Source organism: Hakea prostrata, chromosome 3 (assembly GCF_041222555.1).
Source record: "Hakea prostrata isolate BN-2017 chromosome 3, UWA_Hpros_2, whole genome shotgun sequence".
Lineage (NCBI taxonomy): Eukaryota > Viridiplantae > Streptophyta > Magnoliopsida > Proteales > Proteaceae > Hakea > Hakea prostrata.
Genome location: NC_142602.1, coordinates 25,765,459 through 25,786,311, shown reverse-complemented (window position 1 = coordinate 25,786,311; position 20,853 = coordinate 25,765,459). Strand labels below are relative to the sequence as shown.

At 38.6% G+C, this 20,853-nt stretch overlaps 1 protein-coding gene across 1 annotated transcript in view; it reads right to left on the bottom strand.

The window, feature by feature from the left end:
• Positions 1-20,853, bottom strand: part of LOC149021890 (ARM repeat superfamily protein) — a gene marked incomplete at its 3' end in the record, with an annotated part of 80,710 nt that overhangs the window by 35,055 nt on the left and 24,802 nt on the right. Inside the window, 6 exon segments of the mRNA XM_089150062.1 lie at positions 1,306-1,405; positions 1,509-1,576; positions 1,738-1,815; positions 8,245-8,334; positions 13,140-13,245; positions 13,411-13,514. Of these exon segments, the coding sequence (XP_089006188.1) occupies positions 1,306-1,405; positions 1,509-1,576; positions 1,738-1,815; positions 8,245-8,334; positions 13,140-13,245; positions 13,411-13,514 (546 nt within the window).

The following is a 20,853-nucleotide window of genomic DNA, read 5'->3' as shown; positions in this document are numbered from 1 at the left end:
TGCATCCTGGATTGAATACTCCAATATTGCAGATGAGTTTTTCATGCAACATTGGGGCTTTCTCAGAAATTCCAGCAACTTGAAGGGGTCTTCAATGAAGACCAAATATGGCAGCTTGGGAATGGATGAAGAATTCAATGCACAGGGAGGGGGAAGTTGAACAACTATTTCAAGAGGCACAATGTTCAAATAAAAACATAAAGTAATCAATTCATGGGATCAACTAAGCAGTCCAATCAATTACATCAATATTTATTGCCACTAAGGCTAGGCTCAGAAGTAGGCCAGGATTACAGTTCACATGAACAGTAACCATTGGAGTCCTATTACGTCCCCGAACAACAACCAAATAAAAACAACTAGTAGACTAACTAAAAGTTTTAACTAAATTCCTACACTATTCGCATACTTTAATGCAGATGTGGGGAAGATCCCTAGACGTAACAGAGCTGGTACAGGGACTAGGGAGGAATCCATATCCCAGAATCTGATTTTAAACAGCTGAACTGCATCAATTAAGGGTTTGGAGAGTTTAACTAGCTAATCTTCTAGTTGCGCACTAACTCTGAGATCACTGCATAAGAATTGGAATATTTCGATTACATCTGTCAGCATCTAATGATCAACAGCACCCATAAAATTAGAAGTATTTCCTTGGGCTATGGAAAAGGAAAATAAGTGTTTATTAATGAAAAATTTACAACTTAAGATTCCATATGGTAATCATGTGCACAAGAAAGGGACATCCCATTAATCTTCTTAACCTTTGAAAAGAATTCAAAACATATGCAATGTAATGTAGCAAACAACCTCATATAGCTTACTTTAGGCTAGAATCATTAATCATAAAGTTCCATCCGGAATGCTAGTTCCTGGAGTCATCAATGATCAATAGGTAGAAAAAAAATTGTGCAGCTTATGAAGACTCTTGCACTTGCAGTCATGGAGTTGAAGAGGGGAAAAAATGATTAGGATCTGACTTCTTTGTCTCCTCCATTTAAAGCAAGTTCAATGTAATTTTCTGTTTTCAAATTAAATCGGTGTTTACTAGGCTTCAGTCATTCTGTTAAGTTCCGATTTCACAAAGACCCTTGTCCAAAGTTGAAGCCCTGGTGGATTCCTTTCTTTCAACTTCCTGCAATTTGCTGACCTCTTGCCCCTTCAAATCCTATTACCCACCCAATTTTCATTTACCAAAACCAAGAAAAGAAGAGAGAGCAACAGTCCATATTCATGTATGAATCCAAACACTACACCATGGGAACAGATGAAGAACATTGCAGATTTTTAAACAGTACATGGTACCTCTGCAAGTGCCTTGCGAACACCTAAGTTCTGCTCATCTAGCAGCAATTTTACAGCTTCAACAAGTAAAGGTCTTTTAACATGCCAAGCTTCAGACAACCTCCAAAGAAAATCACAAACAGAAAGAAAATGGCATGTCAGCATCAGGTCAGATTGTGTACCAAAATCAAACTACAGGCTAAAACTATAGAATAGAAATTAACCTTGGCAGGAGATGCTTAAGTACACCAAGCGCCCCAGCTGTAACTGTTTCTTCCTTTAATTTGCATTTCTGTGAAACAGCCACACAGGTACCACACCAAAATAAATAAATAAACAAAAAGACCAAAAAACAATTGACAGAACAAGAAGGAATACATCCTTTCTTAAAACCAGAATTAATTCTAAATCACCAAGTAACAGAACATGGAAAGCTAGTGGACACCAACTCACATTCAGCAGGAACATAAAAAGATCCTCTGGATATACAAGCCCAACAGTAAGGAAGCAATGCTGAACTTCATTGTGCGTCTGCAACATATATGACAACGGTGAAAACAGAAGAGGAAGAAACAAACACATACATTCATAAAAGTGTTCTTAGTTATATAACTGGGGAAAAAGATATCGTTATTTCCCTGCTCTATGCCCCCCCCCCCCCAAACACACAAAAAAAAAAAAAAAAAAAACACCAAACCCATTAACCAACAGAATCTACATATATAAGAATAAGCCTTGATTTCAATGGGGAATCATAAAATGCTCCAGGTAATAGCCAGGGGCCATATACCCACTTCAGACCTTGACGATTAATTTTTCCTTCTCCTTTACATGAAGTTCCATCATTTATAACCATCCTAAAGGGCCATAAGGCCATTACCTAGTGATGGACCCACTTAAGTGAGGCACTAACGAAGTTTAAAACATCCATCCATATCTGTTGATGCCAACCAGATACATATCACATCTTCTAGGCATCGATACAATATGTCAATACCTAAAAGAAATTGAAATCAGTACATGTAACAAACTTGTTGCAATGTCAGCTTCGAGTTTCGTGGGTATATTTGTAACTCAGTTTAGTTATAGCCGATAAGAGTCGACTTGTAATTTCTACTTCTTCCATTGGTACAAAATACAACATGGCTGTGCTCTCAATAGACAAGTCATTCTTTTCCTCCCTTACTCTCAATCTCTGTTGTGTTCACGGTATCAAAGTTGGAACTACTTAGAACTTCTGCCCTAACCCTAACACCAAGCTGATGTCGCCACCTCTTTTCTCTTCGTTTACCTTTTAGGCTCTCCCCCATCTCTCTTTTTCAGCTCCAACCCTTTATTTCCTACTTTTTCTTCCATAAAAGCCTGCTCAGATCACGAAGGACCTTCGCAGACTTTATTAACTTTCAAATATACTCAAAGAATTATCTGAGAGACCCTTTCATGAAAATTCAATTTTTTATAGGCTTTTTGAGATCAATCATCAAGGTTTTGGAATGGTCTACCAATCCAAACTTTTGGGATTTTAATGTGTTTTTGTGGCCTAGATCAACTTTCTACAGGCATTGTTTACCCTTGTGATCCTCCATTTGCCTCTTTCGTGGTGGTTTTCAAATCTTCAAAAACCCTTTCTTTCCTACTATATCTACCTTTTTTTCACCATAAAAGTATACTGATGCTGGTAGTAGCATTTTTAGTTCTACCAAAGTAACACGTCACAATCATCACAATGAGTTCACCACATTAGCTGTTAGCTCCATAAGATTAGAAGGGAGAAACTATTAATTGTGATCTTACTCTTGTTTTGTTTGAAAAGCTGCCTAGCGTTACTGGATATCCTATGTGTAAACCTACCATGGCTGGTGCTTCCCTGCGTTGCATTTATCTTACCACGATAAAGTTATTGGTGGTTATTGGTTCACTCAGATGTATCCAGCCCCAGCCAGCCCCCAAAAGGTGCCCCAGTCCAACAGTGAGCAAGGGCCCATCCAAGAGGGCCAAATCCATCCCAGGGGTAGATTAGTCAATTCCTACCCTTGGATCAAGCATTTATGGTGACCTAGTCCAGTTTAATTTAGTAATTTAATTATTTTGGAAGTCTTAGGAGTCAAGTAATTATTTATTTCCTTTTGATTTAAAATTCCAATTTGGTCCAAGTCCTATAGTTGTTCTAAAGTAGGAAAGAGTTATTTCCTTTTTTGAGTATTATTATGAGTTGTTTAGGTGAGTCCTAATTTGGCAAGTATTGTTTACTCAGCGGCCAAGTTACCAATTTGAGTTTAATTGGGTTTGCAAGGCTATAAATAGCCTAAGTCTTAATGTAATTGTCAGTTTTGATGAATTGAATGAAATAGAGTTTGAATATTGACTTGGAAAGTCGTGGGGATCCTTGGAGGAGACCCTGCAACTGGCTTGGTGCTTTGTTTCTTCAACTTTCAAGAAATCACTCACTGTTTACAGCATTCAAGTGAAGTTCCTGCAGTTCATCATCAACCAAGTAAGTACTAAGCCCCCTCCTCTAGCCTTTACACTCCCCTCTCCTGTTCACAGCCATCCCATCCCCTTCCCACCAATTTCTGACCAGAATTCTACCCACACCCCAGTCGCATCTCACCCTTACCCCTTTCCTGCACCTTCCCTCACACTCTAGGCCCCTCCCTTATAGTCCGCAGGCCTTCCCTTCCCCCTTTTGTTCTGCGCAAGCAGCAGCAGCAACAAGCCACCATAAACACTGGTTCCCTTGCCTGCCCCTCTAGACCTTGAATTACCCCTCCTAGGATTGCAATGTCCTAGGATCACATTCTCCAAGCTCTCAGCCCATTCCAGCCCTTAACCCTAATCTGAAATTTTCCTTCAACTCATCTTCTTCATAGAGTAGTTGCAGAAAAATTGAATTTCCAGAATCTTTTAGAACTTCCCTATTTCTGTCCAAACCCTTAAGAAACCATATTAGCAACCTAGGACTACCAAATCAGCAACCCTAGACCAACTTCCAGCCCTAGCTGAAACCCTAAAACCTCCTAATTAGCTGCTGCAACCAGTGTACAAGATCCTGAAAGTGAACCCTAGACCTGGGTTTACATCACACTCAGTGCTCCCCAAGTTTAGTAAGGGGCTGAAACAATCTCCTTGTTCCTGGTTTGATAAGTTAATGGTTAAGGGTTGCACTGCATGCTTCTCTGATCACGCTGTATTTTTTTATCATCATCCATTTTAGTAGGTTGATGATATCATCTTCTGGTAATGCCCCTTTTGGCATTAAAGAAGTAAACGCATATGTACACCAGAATTTTCAGATCAAGGACTTAAGGAAGCTCAGAAACTTCTTGGGAATTGAAGTTGTTTGTCGCAGGAACAGTGCCAATTTGTCAGACAAAGCGAGTGCTTGATCTCCTACCCGTGATCGCCATGTTACGCTATAATCCCAGATAACCCTATGGGTCAAAAAAAGTACATGAGGCCATTTTGAAAACTTCTTTTTCTTTTAGGGATTCATGCAATTGTATTATAGAAGAAAAAAAAATCACTTAAGGCATTTTCATAGAACTCCCAAACATAAGAGGGAACTCATGCTCGATTGTGGCACTCCCTAATACTTGACGACATTTTTGAGAAATAGCCTTGCAGCCTCTTCTGCCATACAATCTCTTGGTGCTGTCACGAATGTGCTATAGTTGGAAAATCTGTCTACAATCACCATGATCGACCCACATCCTTTGGACTTAGGTAGAGCGCTTATGCCATAGAGAAGTCCACAGTCACGATCGCAGGTTCGGGAGGGCCACACTTATTTGTTGGAGCTGTGCATGCTTGCCACAATGTTTGGTTGAAGGCTGAAGATGCTCGTTGGAATTGCAGAACCGAACTTAGAAGCTTGAAGAATGGAAACTTAGACAACCGCAGGTTCACCCTCAAAGGAACCCTACCCATACCTAATTGCCATAGCTGTCAAGACGTCGCCTGAGCGTCACCTAGGAGTCTGGGCAGTCCTCAAGGGTGTGAGGCAACCTTTGCCTCATATGATGCGCATAAGGTGGTCACTTGACCCTCATGGCATCGCCTAGGATGCCTCGGACGCCTTGAGGGTCAAGGCAACCATCTTATTTAGTTTGTTTGTTTTTTCTTCTTTTTTTCCTTTTCAAAACAAAGATGCTAAATCAAGCTATTACTTTAAATGTATATCTTACAAGATTAGTTGGCAGATGTATCAAAACTAAACTGTATAGTAGATACATGGGATCAATAACCCCCCCCCCCCCCAAAAAAAAAAAAACACAAACAAACTTAAACTAAAACCACTTTATCTTTTCCCTCACTTCGCACGCGGTTTAGTAAACACTCAAAATACCTAGCCTAAAAATCCTTCTCAACACTCACTACTTCCCATCGCCCACCTCCCCTCTCTCTTCTTTGGCAGAAAAGTATAGCTGGTGACCCTCTCTGGTGACTTGGGAAGTCCTATACCAGTAGGCTCTTGAATATGAATTGAATAGTTGATGATAGTATCATATTTTATAGTAAATTATGAATTACCGATTTATAAAAATAAAAAATTGCATACTACATAAATACTTGTAATTTTTTTGGACCTAGTTAATCACTATATGTGGTTTTTTGGGATGTTGCATGACTTAAGGTAGCCTAATTATTATTTTTATTTTTAATTATATAAGATATGATATATTTATGATGAACAAGAGTGCATGGGATTTACACTAAACTGTCAGTTCAAAGGCCTTGACTACCTCAGCAGGCGCTTCACCGCGTCAACTAGCCTAAACTGCCTCACATCGCCTCATCGCAATGACACTTGTGCTCCTCAGCTGCAATACTCTCAATAATTTTATTCATCAAAGACATGAGAAACACAAAAAAAGAATAGGATATTTATAGCCTACTAAAAGACCTTAACTCGAAGTGGGATTCCTTTACAGATTAGGATCCCACCACACTAATCACAGCTGTCCAAATAAATAATAAAAGATCTAATGGAATTTCCCTGAAAATAGATTCCCCTAAGACTACACTAAATGGACTCTTCTTGTGAATAAAAATTGTTAAATCTTATATTTAAAGAAGAGTACAAAGACTTAATTACCTAACTTAAACTATACTTCCTAACTTATTGAATCTCTTCAACAAAATTCAAAATAAAATTCTGAAAAATGAACCAGCAACTAAACTAGGGCTAAAGTAACCAAAATACCCCCTATAGGGTTTGGGTTTCGGGCAGGGGGGCCAATCCTACTTATCCGTCATAATTTTGCCACTCATCAATCTTATCATCCTCATTTCTAATGCACTGAGTTTATCTACATGATACTTCTTAATAGCCCAACACTCTGCACCATACATCTTAGTTGGTCACACAATGATCCTATAAAATTTTCCTCCGAGGTTTAAATGAATATGTTGATCACACACAACCTCAGACGCACCTCTCCACTTCCTTCCTATTTTAATTATTTGGGAAACATCATTCTCTACATCACCTTTTTAGTTATGATTAAGCCAAGGTACCTAAAATAATAGCTTTCTGGAATCCCCTTCTCATCAAGTTTCACCCTCGCATCATCCGCCCACTAGATTCCGTCTTTGTTCTGCATAGTTTAAAGCCTTTAAATTTCAAAGTTGTCCCCCATGATTCTAACTTGGTATAAATCCCTACTTGTGTCTCATCTATCAAAACAATATCATCAACAAAAAGCATACACCAAGGAATCTCATCTTGAATGTCTCTGGTTTATTCATCCATTTTAAATTCAAACAAATATGGGCTTCAAACTGACCTTCGATGTAACCCAATTGTTTGGATTAATTAGCAGTCCAACCTTTAAGTAGGAGTTCTATTTAAAATAGAATTCCTTTAGGTTTTGTTTTGAATTTAAGTCCTAGTAGGAGTCTTTCACTAAAGGCTATAAATACACAGCCTAATGCTTGTAAAAATCATTTTTTGATAAATAAAACTATTCAAGAGACAGTTACAGCAGAGATCAAGGTGCAACTAGGGATTCTAGGGTCTTCAAGTGCAGAGAAGTCCTGCTGAAGCTTGGTTGGTTGCTCCTTTGTCATTCACTCTTCATCCACAGCTCCCAAAGTGGTAAGCAAAAAACCCCAGCCCTCCTTTTTCCCGCCCTTCTATTGCATCTCATACAGCTCAAGCGGAAATGCACAAATACTGGGTGCAACGGGTATTTAGTAGAAAATTTTCAACTTCGTAGTCCCTGACTCAATCTTCCCTTATAAAGGAACAAAATCCAAAAGTTATTCTTTGTGCACCCCTCTAATTCCCTTCTCCAACACTGTAAGTCCCAGCTTCTTCCTCCCCAAAACCTAAATTTTATGACTCCCAATCCCCACCACAGAATTCCTTCCCGGTTTTGAATCACCATCCCCTCACTCCCTCTAGCACTCAACTCCAACTAGTAGCCCTAATCAGTAATCACCCCCTAGAAACCCTAGAAATTGAAACCCTAATTTACCAAAACCCTACAACTTCTGGAACTTGAATCTGAAACCAAAATCAGAAAGGTTCAAACTACTGCTTCAACAACCCTAAGCGGATATGCTCTAGCCAGACTGAATACACTCCTACAAACCCTAAACAGCCTGTAGTCCTCCAAGCCATAGGGTTTTGTAAACCTCAATTTGCCTGTTATTCATCAAGGATCCATGGTTTATTGGCCCGCAACCCAGCGAGGCTACACCACAGCCCCTGTATTCCCCCCCCCCTCTCTCCTTCTCCTTCCTTCCTTCCACCCATTGGGAATATGATCATGTATTGACCAGAAAAAGAAGAAAGTTATTCTAAACATTGAGAGAATACGTAAAGGTAAGAATAACAAAGTTCACTTATCCTAAAAGTGATACAAGAATAACTGCTGACAAATTCTCATTTGAATAAGATCACAGATGCAGTAGCTTTATCAAAATTGAAAATGGCAGTTGTCATAGGAGCAAAACCTTCAGTCCCACCGAGAAATCTGAATGCTCGCTGCTGTCATTACTAATATACACCACTGAGAGAAGTGTGGACAAGATAACTGTAAGTTCCTGCCAGCCAAAACATAGAGAACTCATCACAAAAAGCTCACCCTGAACTCAACATAGAAATCCACTCAACTGGATGAAAACCAATATGTGATTATTGCTGATGAATGAGTTTCAACATCTAGGATAATATAGCCCATCACCAAATGACAAACTTAACAGTAACATACAATAGTGACATATTCATAGTCCCCAAAAAGATTGAATTTGTATTTTGCTTGCGAATATACCAACTTTTCTGTCATATGTAAACGAAAAAGGTGGCATGCCATCAACTAAAAACTTCTAGATGCTCTCAAGGTCAATTATGCAGGTAGTTCTCTTCGAAATCTAGGGACAGAATGCATTAAACGTGTGTGTAAAGATCATGATGTTGTGAACCAAATCTAATGGCCTTCTCAGGACCAATCATCATAGCATATTCTACTACTTCAGAGCCTCACGCAATTATTCAGGGTTTAGTATTGTTTTAGATCATTACCATATGGACATTATCATAGAAGGTATCCTAAGTCAGTAAGTCAGTCAGTCAGTCAGTCAGTCAGTCAGGAGCTAGAGTCTAAAATTGGGGGTCAAGGATCAAAAAAATGGCACTGACACCAGCTTCGACCTGCCAGGAAACCGAGATATCCCAGGTTGCAATTTCAAAACCTGGTATTTTGAGGAAAATACTTGAGTTATGATGGGCTGGTTGCAATGACATCATGATACGAACCAAGGATCTAGGGTTTAAAAATGGATGCAAGCCCCAAATCTAAGGTCACCTCAGGATCTTACTCAATCAAACCAGCAGTAAATCTAGGGTTGTAAAACCATGCAGTTGTAGGTTTAGGGCTGAATAGAGTGGTTCTTGGGTTGGAAATAAGGTCTATAGGGTTTCGGTAGGGCTAACAGTCTAGGGCTTGATGATTTCCAGATCTGTACCTTGCTGTAAATTGGAATTCACATCAGAATCTCAGGTTTAGAGCTTAGGAAATTAAGGGTTTATTACAAATTAGGGTTCTGGGGAAATGGCTAGGGATAGGGTTAAAGTCAAAGGTAAAGGGAAGTATGGGATGATAATCCTCAACAGGAATTGGTTTTGATTGAAGGGTTTGAAAGATCTAAGTGAACAAAGGATAGGGTTTTGGGGAAGTAAGGGCAGCATAGGAATTAAGGTTTAAACTTTAAAGTTTAAACTACTGTTTGGTTGGTCAGGTTGTGCTGAAATTAAGAGGAAAGGTCATTTGGGTTGGGGGGATGAGGTTCCTAAAGTTTGGGACAAATCTAACCGTTAGTTTGCCATAGACCTGACCTTGAATGTTAGGTCTTAAAAGAAGTCCGAAAATCCCAGAAAGTTTTCAGGAAAAAAGAAAAAGGATATGGGCCTTAGCGTTTAGGAACCCCATCCCCCCAACCCCTAGTGAACTTACATCGTGATTTGGCCCCATTTTGACCATCCAATTTAAAGATATAATAATTTTCTTGAATTTTTGTACTTCCCAAGACCCTAAAAGCGAGAACTTCAACATCGTTTTATTTAGCCATTCAAACCCCATCAAACTTGGGGAATCATGTTCTATATAATTACCTACATTCCCTCCAAATTTCAGCCCATTCTGACACATATAAACCAAAGCTTCCATCTTAAGGAATTTATATTATCCCCATGGAATGGGTTTCAAATCTTAGATGTTTGGAAAACATTAAACAAACTCCCCTCCCCCCCCCCAGGGAAATAATCCCTAGCCAACCCATATCAAAAAGGAACCCCATATCCCCTCAATACCCCAAAACACCTCCCTTACCTAACCATATGGCTTTAGTTAACCTTAACCATATCATGACAAGCTTCCCTTCCCACCTTTGGGATGGTCTCGGTATCTCAAAACCAACCCATTTAGTTTTGTTAAACTAAATCTCTCCCAAGCCCTTACCCATCTCAAATCTCACCATCAGACCCATCCCATAATAGTGTCACTTCCTAGTTCCTACTACCATCAACCCATTGTTGGTTAAGAATCTCTAGTTCCCAGGTTTTGTTCTTTATTTTCTGGTCACAAAGGAGAGGATTCAAGGGCAACCATAAGGTTAGGGAGATACACATCTCAAGACCCTAAACCCTAGGTTACATCACCGACATCTCATCAAGAAGGTTAGAACCCTTGATAGGTGGGGAGGTCTCTTTCCTTCGCAGTTGATGTTGGCAACTCTTGCACATGTGCAAGAAAGGGGAGAACAGGTAAAACACTCATGTATTTTGGGTCTATCTTATGACATAACCCTTTAAGGTGTTGTACTTTATGTTTAGCAGGGACCTCTCTTATTGTAACTGTTGTTACTATTTTTTCCTCATTTTCTGATGAAATGATTATTAACCAAGTATAAGAAGCTCTGCATGCAAGGAGGACATAGTAAAACACTTTGTCACCCCACACAAGAGATCGAGAATGTTTCAATATGTCATTTGGGAATCAGAGATGATGCTCAACTCCTTGTAGAAAATGAGAAAAACAGGACAAATCAGAATAAAGCTACCCGCATAAGGCATAAAATCAAAAGCATGCTCCAATCTACTGAAAAAAATCATACTAAAATTAAATGATGTAAGAAAAGGGTACAGTCCACTGGAACCAGTGCTTCATTACATTGAGAGTATAGTGGAGCTAGAAGGGACACACATGAGCGAGTTAAAAAGTAACCAGGCTACTTTTAGGGCCCAGGACCGCCAACAACCAAAGACCAGAACACTTGACAGACAATATCATGTCAACCCTTCAATCAAACTGGAATACTAATAACCATTTCCAACCCCCCACCAAAAGAAGAAAAATATATATATATATATATAAAAAAAAAAAGAAGGGGGAAAAGAGCCCTTACAATCTCCTCTTTTGCTAAGCAGCAAGACGGGGTTGAAGAATACAAAACAATAAAAGTCAATGATTGGCTTTTGTTTCTCCTCCTTACCCCCAAAAAATGATTCACTTGAGAGCCCCAGTTTTGTGCTAAATTTTACAGTTTAAGGATATTTTCTTTCGGTTCCTATAATTTACAACATCATTCCCTTCCAGCCATGCTCACAACAATCAGGTGTCAATTGCAATGATCACCCGACCAGAATTAACCATAGCCCGAGGACTCACAAGATCATCAAGATCTCACAAGATATCTCAATTTCCTAAGACAAAAAGACGAGATTGGATATGAAAAATACCCAACTCAGTCAAGTTACCAAGATCCCATAAGATATCCCTGACATACAGAGATCTAACCAAGACCATGGTACTTAGACACTTAGGTATGCCAACAAGCAAGGCAGGTAAATATTTGTGCCTGTGCAGGCATCAGCAGGCACTTATTTATGCCACATAGCATTTAAGGAGATGATTTTCTGTCTGTATTTTCTTAAGATATTATTTAGAAATAAGCAAATACCCCCTATTTGAATTCAATAAAAAATACCTATATATATATATATATATATATATATATATATTTTAAGTCAACCCCCTAATCCAAGGTCAAAAACTTAACTTGACTGTAGGCAGGAGGTGCAATTTTCAAGTTTTAAATGCTGGAGCCTTTTTCAAACCTAAAAACTCCATTATATGATAAACATTGCTAAAAAAACAAAGAGTGTTGCAACAATATTCATTTATTTTGATGTCCAAAGAATATAAAGCAATTTTGACCCGAACATAAATCATCCAATGTAAAGAAAATTTAAGCAATCTTTAATTTCTTAAAAAAGCATTGCTTTTTTATCTTTTATTATTTTTCTAAGTAATTCCGTTGGATTCAAATGGAGGGGTATTTGCTTAAATTTTGGATATCTTAAGTAAATAAGATACATAAGCACTCGGCAAAATGGTACTAGGCATAAAAAAGTGTCCCCAGTCCCCTTGCTTTCCACTAGGTCATACTCCTATGCTGGACTTATTGTTTCACAAATACAAGTATTGTTGTGTTCAAACTTCAAAAGGCTTAAAATAGGTTGTACACCAAGACCCCCCCCCCCCCCACACACACACACACAAATGCTCTGAGATGGCCATCGAGTTGGTCCCCAAAAAAATTCATCAAGTCACCGAGATCATGCACAACTTGGTTTTCTGGGGTAGCAGGTTGGGCCTCTAGTTCATGTTCTTGAACTATGGAATTATCTGTGTCCTAAGCATTTTTCTTATATTCAATGCCAATCTTTGGCCCAGCAGCAGCTCAACCATCTCAAAAAATTGATTGCGAACTCTCAGCCACAAAGAATATTATTCCCACCACTTTAAAATCATACACAAAGTCAGCCATATCTTAAAGTTAGGGAGAGAAACTTCCAATTTATCAACCCCTCCACCATTTTTTCCATCTTTTAAGAACACATTTGCCACACCTCCTGACTCTTAGCCTGAATTAACGCAAACAATGGTTCCAACTTGGAGTCAATTCCTTAAGGTCTAACTCTTCAACAACTTCTATGCCTAACCAACTTACTAGTTAACCTAATCATACTGCTTTTTTAAATCAGCAGAGAAGAATAAATTATCAGTATTAAATAAAGTAAAACAATGTAATAAATAGGCAGTGATTTCCTATTATGAAATCGAACTCATAGTCTGATGAACTCGTGGATTTCTTATAGTTTTCCTCCCAGATGCCCAAGCGGAGTTCAGGACTGCCAAGTGCCAACCACAATATATTCCCAGGGAACTGGCCACACATTTATGCTATGATCAATGACAAGCGAGGCTTCCAATACCAAAGCAGCTACTAAATACAACTTTTTACTGCAGTCAAACAAAAAGGTTAGATTCTGAAACGATTCATATTACCTCAAACTCAAGCAGAGGAGGACCAGTTTCTGACAGTAAAGAAGCATTGAGGAGATTATGTAGACTACATGTTGCCAAAAAGGCAATATCTTGATCTTTCTTATACCTGAAAGGACAAAAAATGAGCTTTACTTGTTTGTCCTTATCTCCAAGCACATACTCATGGTGACTATAAGAACAAGTCAATCAAACCACCGAGAAATAAGCAGGATTCCTGGTACTATCACATGCATTTAGAAAAGCAAGAACCATTGAATGTTAGGAATCTTACAAGTCCAGTATTGCTGGGACAATTCTTGGAATAGCTGCTTTTAATTGTGATCTGGTAAGAAGACCAACCATCTGACCCAAGGCCTCAACGGAAGATACACGTACCTATTAAAAGAAAGAATAATCAAATTATACATTGATGTAGTGTCTATGAAAGAAAGCAAGAACAAATCATGCCAATGCTGCAACATCAAAAAATAATGCTAAAACTATTTTGGCAAATTTAAGAAAAACAATTATAAATAGTATTTGGCACGCCGTGCCCCACAAATCCTGATAGGGGTTTAGTTGCTCTTTTCGGTCTTTTTAACTTTCCTTTTTGACCTCTTAACTTACGGACTGGTTCCTGGCTTTGATCTCCACAGCTATTTCTTGCTCCCTTTTTTCTCTTCCACCCTTATTTTAACAGCTTCCAAGAAATAAATCACAGAAGTAGGAAAAGATAATAAAAAGAGGTAAATAATGAAAATTAACAGTTCAGTTTAGATCACACAGGACACAGGTGATCCATTTACTTGAATCATTAGTCATAAGACTCATAACAACCCGTGAAGTTAGCTGAAAAACATAGTGTATTAAAGAGGAGTGTCAAATATTCAAGTCAATTTAGTTCCCCAACAACAGAAATTAACTTTCATCAAAAAAAAAAAAAAAGACATGAATTTCATAATAACCGATGCTCTGTTCTTTTGTACTTTTTAACCCAATATAGCAAATGCAAAGAAAACGTGGAAATAAGATGCTCTTTTCAAAACAAGTAAAAAAGATGCAGAAATCAAACTGAAATCTGATCCAGCTACCTAAACCAGTAGTGTCCTTGAGTTGATTCCACACATACAACAAGAACTAATCAAGATCTCTACTCATTAATCTCTTTTTTTTAAGGATTCCAAGACTAGATGGGAAACAGGTCAATATCTCAGACATGGTGAGAGATCTCGCGAGATATCTCGTTTTTTCAGCTTGGCGAGACGAGATGGAGGCGAGAGCAGTGAATTGGGATATCTCGCTCGAGATCTCGCCATATCTCACCATATCTTGCTATATCTCGCCATATCTCGCCCTGGATCTCGCTGGAACTCTCAATTTTCACCTTTTTTTGTGGATTTTGGCTGAATTTTCACTTGCAACTACTCTTAGCACATCTACAACAAGGAAGATCAATCATTCTCTACTTATCTTATGAATTTATGATTTAATGACTTATATAGAACTTCTAATGGTTGTATAATTATTTTATTCTTGAAAATTGAGATTTTGATACTCATATGGATGGAATTTTGATAACATTTAAGTTAGTTGATGCATTTGATATACTTGTCTTTCATTTATATGCCTTAAAGGTTCTATATTACATGTTGTATAACATTGCATTCCCTAATCCTACTACATTTCGGTTTCATACTATGGGTAGACTTAGAAATCATACATAGGGTTGTTTCTAACAAATCCAAGGCCACCAACGTGTTCAAAAGGCCTTAAATAAGCTAAATACCAAGTTTCAACCCAATTGGGACCCTAAAACCCACCGAGATGGGCCACCGAGTTGACGCCAAAAAGTTGTATATCTCGACCGAGATCTCACCGAGATGGTCGAGATCTCTCTTTTTCAAGGTGGCGAAATCTCAAGAGAGAGAGTGAGATCTTCTACCATGATCTCAGATATTCAGATAAGAGCTCAGTGTTTTACTGTGATTTTATGCTTCCCATAAAATCCAATTTAGCTTCAATCTAACCAAAACAGAAAGTACACCAACTTAGTGAGATCTCGATCCTACTCTATCTTTTGGACGACCAAGTAGGGAAACCAAGTATTTGAACCATGATCCTGTGCAAGGTTTTCATTCTTGTCACAAATCAAGGTTTCGGTAAGGTCAAGACCACCAAAATCTCGAGATTTCAACTAACAATCTCGCTAAAGCCTGGTACAATTTCTGCCAGGTTTCAGTGGTAAGTTTAGATGGTTATGCATTTTCTGGGTCTGGTTCTTCTTGATAGCCTATTTTAAGCCTATTTTAAGGCCTAGAAACACTTACTGTGGTTAGTTTGACTAAGAACCAACAAAAGCTTCGCACATGCCACATTCTTGGGACGAAACTGAATGCTGTTTTTTCACAAATCTAAACATGCTTAAAAGTATATACTTACACAAGATAGGCAATTTCAATCTGGTCAAATAAAACATAAAACCTACATTATAATGTCCATAACACACAACTAAAGCATACCCAGGAGGAGTCAAATATCAAAGACAACTTTGATTCATAGCAAATACAAAACCAAGAAGCTCCTCTAGAACGTAGACTTATAGAAGCTGTTATGTCAGCTTTGCTCAATCCCATTGTAAGCCTGTTGGACTCAATGTGCATTGCACTCAGATTGTGACAAATATGAATCCATGTCATAGATTCTAAGAACTCAACATAATCTAACACCACAAACATGTATCTCATATCATCGGTACACTGAAGGTAACCCATCCTAAGAGATGGCTCACTAAACTGTGATGTACTAACACCAGTATCCTCTGATCAACCATCAAACAGATCATATGGTGGGTGGCTAGTGTGCACAGTAGGATAATATCTCATCGACAAACAAGATCCAATACCGCCATACTATGAGTGGGAGCCATAGTCAACCCTAGACTATGATGGAGCAGGCATATCCTCCATCCCAATCAACTAACAACTGGGTTGAAATATAATCCACTCAGCTCTGAGAGTACCATCAATGAACTACCATCACTGATAAAAGATGGGGCACACCAATAACCACTCAATCTAGTGTCCCTCTTACCAATACTCAATCTATTAATTGAGCCATATAATGTATCATTGTCAATCATATCAATCAGTCTACCAGGATGGAACTGGCCATGAGGCCCTCTCAAGTAACCACAAGTCCCAATGGATGAGAAGGGTCAGGGTCTATGACAAGGTAATTCAGTATTCATCCTTTGTCAGCATGTATATAATGTGGTTCCCCAGTGAATCTGATGGGGTACTCTATCTGGAAGTTGAACGACAGAACACTCTTGAAATCCATCATAGTCACAATCAACACAAACACCTCTATTAGTAGCGTCCTCTCCAACATCAAAAACGGCACAAGATTAAGTCTGACACTGCTTGGGAGCTTAGCTCTCATCCAAATCTTGTGCCTGACTCAAAGGTTAAGCTTGACCAAGAGACTGTACCCCCACAATATTCATCACCACCAGCAAGACCTAAGGAAACGGATCGATCCTTGTCATCTGCAATAGTAACAACTCCACTTGTATCCTGGAATGGTATACCTAATGCATTCTGTGGATGTACCTAACCCTCATCAGCCATTAACTCACCAACACCACCACTAGCCTCATAAACTATAATAGGATCAGACCTCCCTTTTGGTTGATCCAAAAGTGGCTCATCTCTGTCCCTCACCCAATCAACAATAGGATCATCGTCATCTGAGTCCACTTGAATAAACATCGACAAGATCAATGGAATTCTTACCCTTTATAGCCATACATATGTGCTGCATTTTCAACTTCAAGTTTTAATGCACATACACTAGGTCATTAAGGCATTGGGGACCCAATCTCTTTTGCCTCTTTGAATGGATCAAAGAAAAAGTCCTCCAACTCCTTTCACATACAGATGCTGAACATATCTGGGTGAGGACCTTGATTGCTGTTGAAGTATATAAACTTGGGCTATTTACTGTTCACGACACTATTCACTGTTTTTACTGTTCACGGTACTGTTCACGTGAACAGTAAAATCTGTGTTACTGTTCACGTGAACAGTATAATACTAGTGATGCTACCGTACTTTCTATTTCCGATGTAGGAATCTTGCTACATAAGTTTGGGAGTTTTTAGAAAGCATAGTTTCTATTTTGGTGTTAGTTTCTATTTTTAGAACTTTCTATTTTAGGAGTTAGGAAGTTACTAAAGCTGTAATTTTTTGTTTCCTTTTTCTAGAGGACAATTAGTTGTCTCTCAATTTGTATTAGATTCATTAGAAGCTATAAATAAAAGGGTTCTGTGATTCTAGACGCTTAAGCAAGAATCACAGGCCTCTTCTACTAGATCTTCATCTCTCTTCTCTTCTTCTTCTTCTCTCTTTTCTTTGTTCAAGTTCAGCTGCTGTTTTGATTATTTAATGTTTGTTTTCTAACACTCCTCACATTAAATTCTCTGCTATCCCACCCATGCACCACCCACCATTCAACTGCATTATGATAGTGAAAGAAAAAAAAGATGAAGTTAATAAACAATTTACATTTCAAAGATCAGTACCAGGATCACCGTGTGTTTGACATTGCATTGCACTGCAGCTTATGTTCCAAAGGTTCCAACTGCATCTTTGAAACTCTTCATCTATAACCATTTGTAACAATGGTCAGATTATTAGCAATGACTTATTCACATTACTTACTAAGTTCAAATGAAACTCCTAGCTATCTCACCTCCATGGTGGGAGCGAGATCTCGGTCGAGATCTCGCCATCTCGGTCGAGATCTACCAAAATTTGGTGTAATCTCGGTGCCCCATCTCGGTGGGTTTTAGGGCCCTAGTTGAGCTAAAATTTGGTATTTAGCCTATTTAAGGCCTTTTGAACACATTAGTGGCCTTAGATTTGTGAGAAAATAACCCTAAGTATGTCTTCTAAGTCGACCCTATGTGTAAAATCAAAGTGCTGTGAAATGCAAGGTTAGGCAACATGTAATGTAGAGATATCAAGTAATTCATGTTATCAACTATAAAGTATCAAATACATTACACATCAAACTATCAAAGAACTTAAATGTCTTCAAAATTTTACAACCATAAGAAGTTTTAGACTTCTAGCAAGTCATAAATCATAATCCATAAGTTCACAATCACAAGAGTATGTGAGTAATAAAATTACAAGACTACAAGACAGCAAGAGTATCACTCAGCGTTCTGCATCAACTAATTTTGAACGGTGGCCACATATGACTCCTAAGTCAACTCATCACTGTAGTATGTCACATATCGGTTTAAATGTCACATTAAATTGGTTTCCATGAAAGTGTAGATCAAAGCTTGTGGATCAACATATATTTACATTAGACTTACACACCCATTGTAGAACATTCTATTTGAAAAAAATTCAAACTTGGGGGAAAATCTTACCTTTGTTGATCTAGTTGAAATAAGCTTGAATGATGATAATTTGATGTTGTAGATGTCTTAAAGATGTTTAGAAGTTGAATCCCCAACAAATTCCGGCCAAAAATCAAGTTTCTGGCAAGTTTTTATGGTTATAGCGAGAGAGAGGCGAGATCTCACCGAGATACGGCGAGATCTCGGCGAGATGTGGCGAGATCTCCCATCTCGCAGATCTCGCCTCTCCTCTCGTCTCGCTATCTCAAAATAGCGAGATATCTCGCGAGATCTCCCACCAAGTCACCTCAGTGTTGCTTATAGACTGGATGGTACTATCTAATTTAACTTTGCAACCACTTGCTTCACTGCGCTTATCAGGTCTCGTTCAACCCAAGTCTATTGTTGTGTTAATACTTGGGGTTCAAATAGTATGTTGCATAATTACATATTGTCATGGTCAATATTACGCAAAAATAACTATTACTTATCAACTCTACGCAGCAGCTGCATAAGTTTTGAGTCCAACAGCCATCGTTGATCTTCAGGAAAGTACTACTGCCTCTAGGATTTACCAATGTATGTTGTCTATCTTACTTCATCATGTAATGGAAGCATGCAAATGTGGCAAGGTGAGTCCCTTCAAAGTATCCACCAAATGTAGAACCTTCATCAGTAAGGCCAACAATACCACCGCATTAACCAATTGTTTTAACAAGTCATCAGATGCAATGGTAGCATGTACTTGTCTACACCCTAAGTGCTAGACCCCCTCCAATGCTGAGGCAGAATATAGAACTCTGGTTCATACTACTGTTGAATTGATGTGTGTTCGATTTTTACTTCTTGAGATGGGTTTTTCCCGTGCCAACTCCTATAAGGATGCATCGTAACAATCAAAAATCTGTCCACATCGCAAATAATCTACTTATTCACAAAAGAACCAAGCATTTTGAGCTGGACTAATACTGTGTCACAGTGCAATCTCTAGGAAGCTACTTAAGACTCCTTTTGTTCATTCAACAGATCAACTGGCTGACTTCTTCACAAAGTCTTTGTTAGCTCCTAGTTTTCACTCTTATTTGACAAACTAGGTATGGGTAATATAAATGCTTGAGCTTGGGCAGAGTGTTAGGTTATACAGGTAGTTTATCTTTTCCAGTCTTTACAGATGGATGTTCACTTTATGCCTACAAGGGTTACTGAAGAACCATGAAAAGAGGGTATTATAGTCCAGCATCCTTTTTTATTTTGTGTGTATGAGCATTAAATATAGGGAAGTATCTGCAGTAGAAAACAGAATACTGTAACTGCAGGTCTCCTGTCTTTGTGGATTACTTGTTTTGTCTCTACTCTCTAGTTCCTCTTTTTCTCTTCTTTCTTCTTTCTCACGGATTTGACTATAATACGCTTATAAACTGAAACTCTAACAGAGCATACAAGCTTTAATGGGCTCATTAAAAAGCTAGGGTGCCTAGACAACACCGGGAGGCCTTGCTGCAAAAAGCCCAGGAACCTTCCAATGCTTTGATAGGACTATAAATCGTGATGAGGCAAATAAAGTGATAATTAGATGAAAAGGAAGAAACCATCTCAATCTCGAGTGAATGTAGACAGAAATTAAATGAAAAGTGTATGCTCTCCTTGAGTGCACAATACAGCAACAACAATAAATCAGCTTTATCCACGGAACAAATTTCACTCGGAATTGTCGAAATTTCGAGCGAAATTCCTGCACTTCTTCAAACCGAAACGAAATTGAAAAAATTTCGTGGACTGTATGGTTTCAACTGAAACAGTACGAGATTTTGATCAAAATGGCTCGAAATCTCAATACCGAGGGTGTCGATGAAAATTCGACCCCTGGTTTCGGAGGGTATTTAGGGTTGTTTTGACTTGAATTTTGTTGCGTAGCCTAATTTGAGGCCAATAAACACACTGGGAACATTATTTTGGCCTGAAACATCACTTAATCTAAAGTTTCTGATTGGCACATGTCCAGCTATATGCGGGCCAAACTGGGAATTTGGAAAACTCGTATAAACTAATGTAAACATGCAAAGAGAACAATACACAACTAGTGAAGAGAAGTACTAAACTCTACAATTCATTATACAATTATGTTGAGTATGGCTCATGCTTCACATTTTGTTGTCGACAAACACAAGGGTCCTACTCCCCAGTGAGGCCACCCAGTGGGAGTGTGCGGGCAGCGCCGCCGGAGACTGTAGAGGACCTACATCACTTTGGCAAAAATCGAATGAAAAATCGGTGAAAAACCAAATGAAATTTTGTTAAATATGATGAATTTGGCGATGTAAC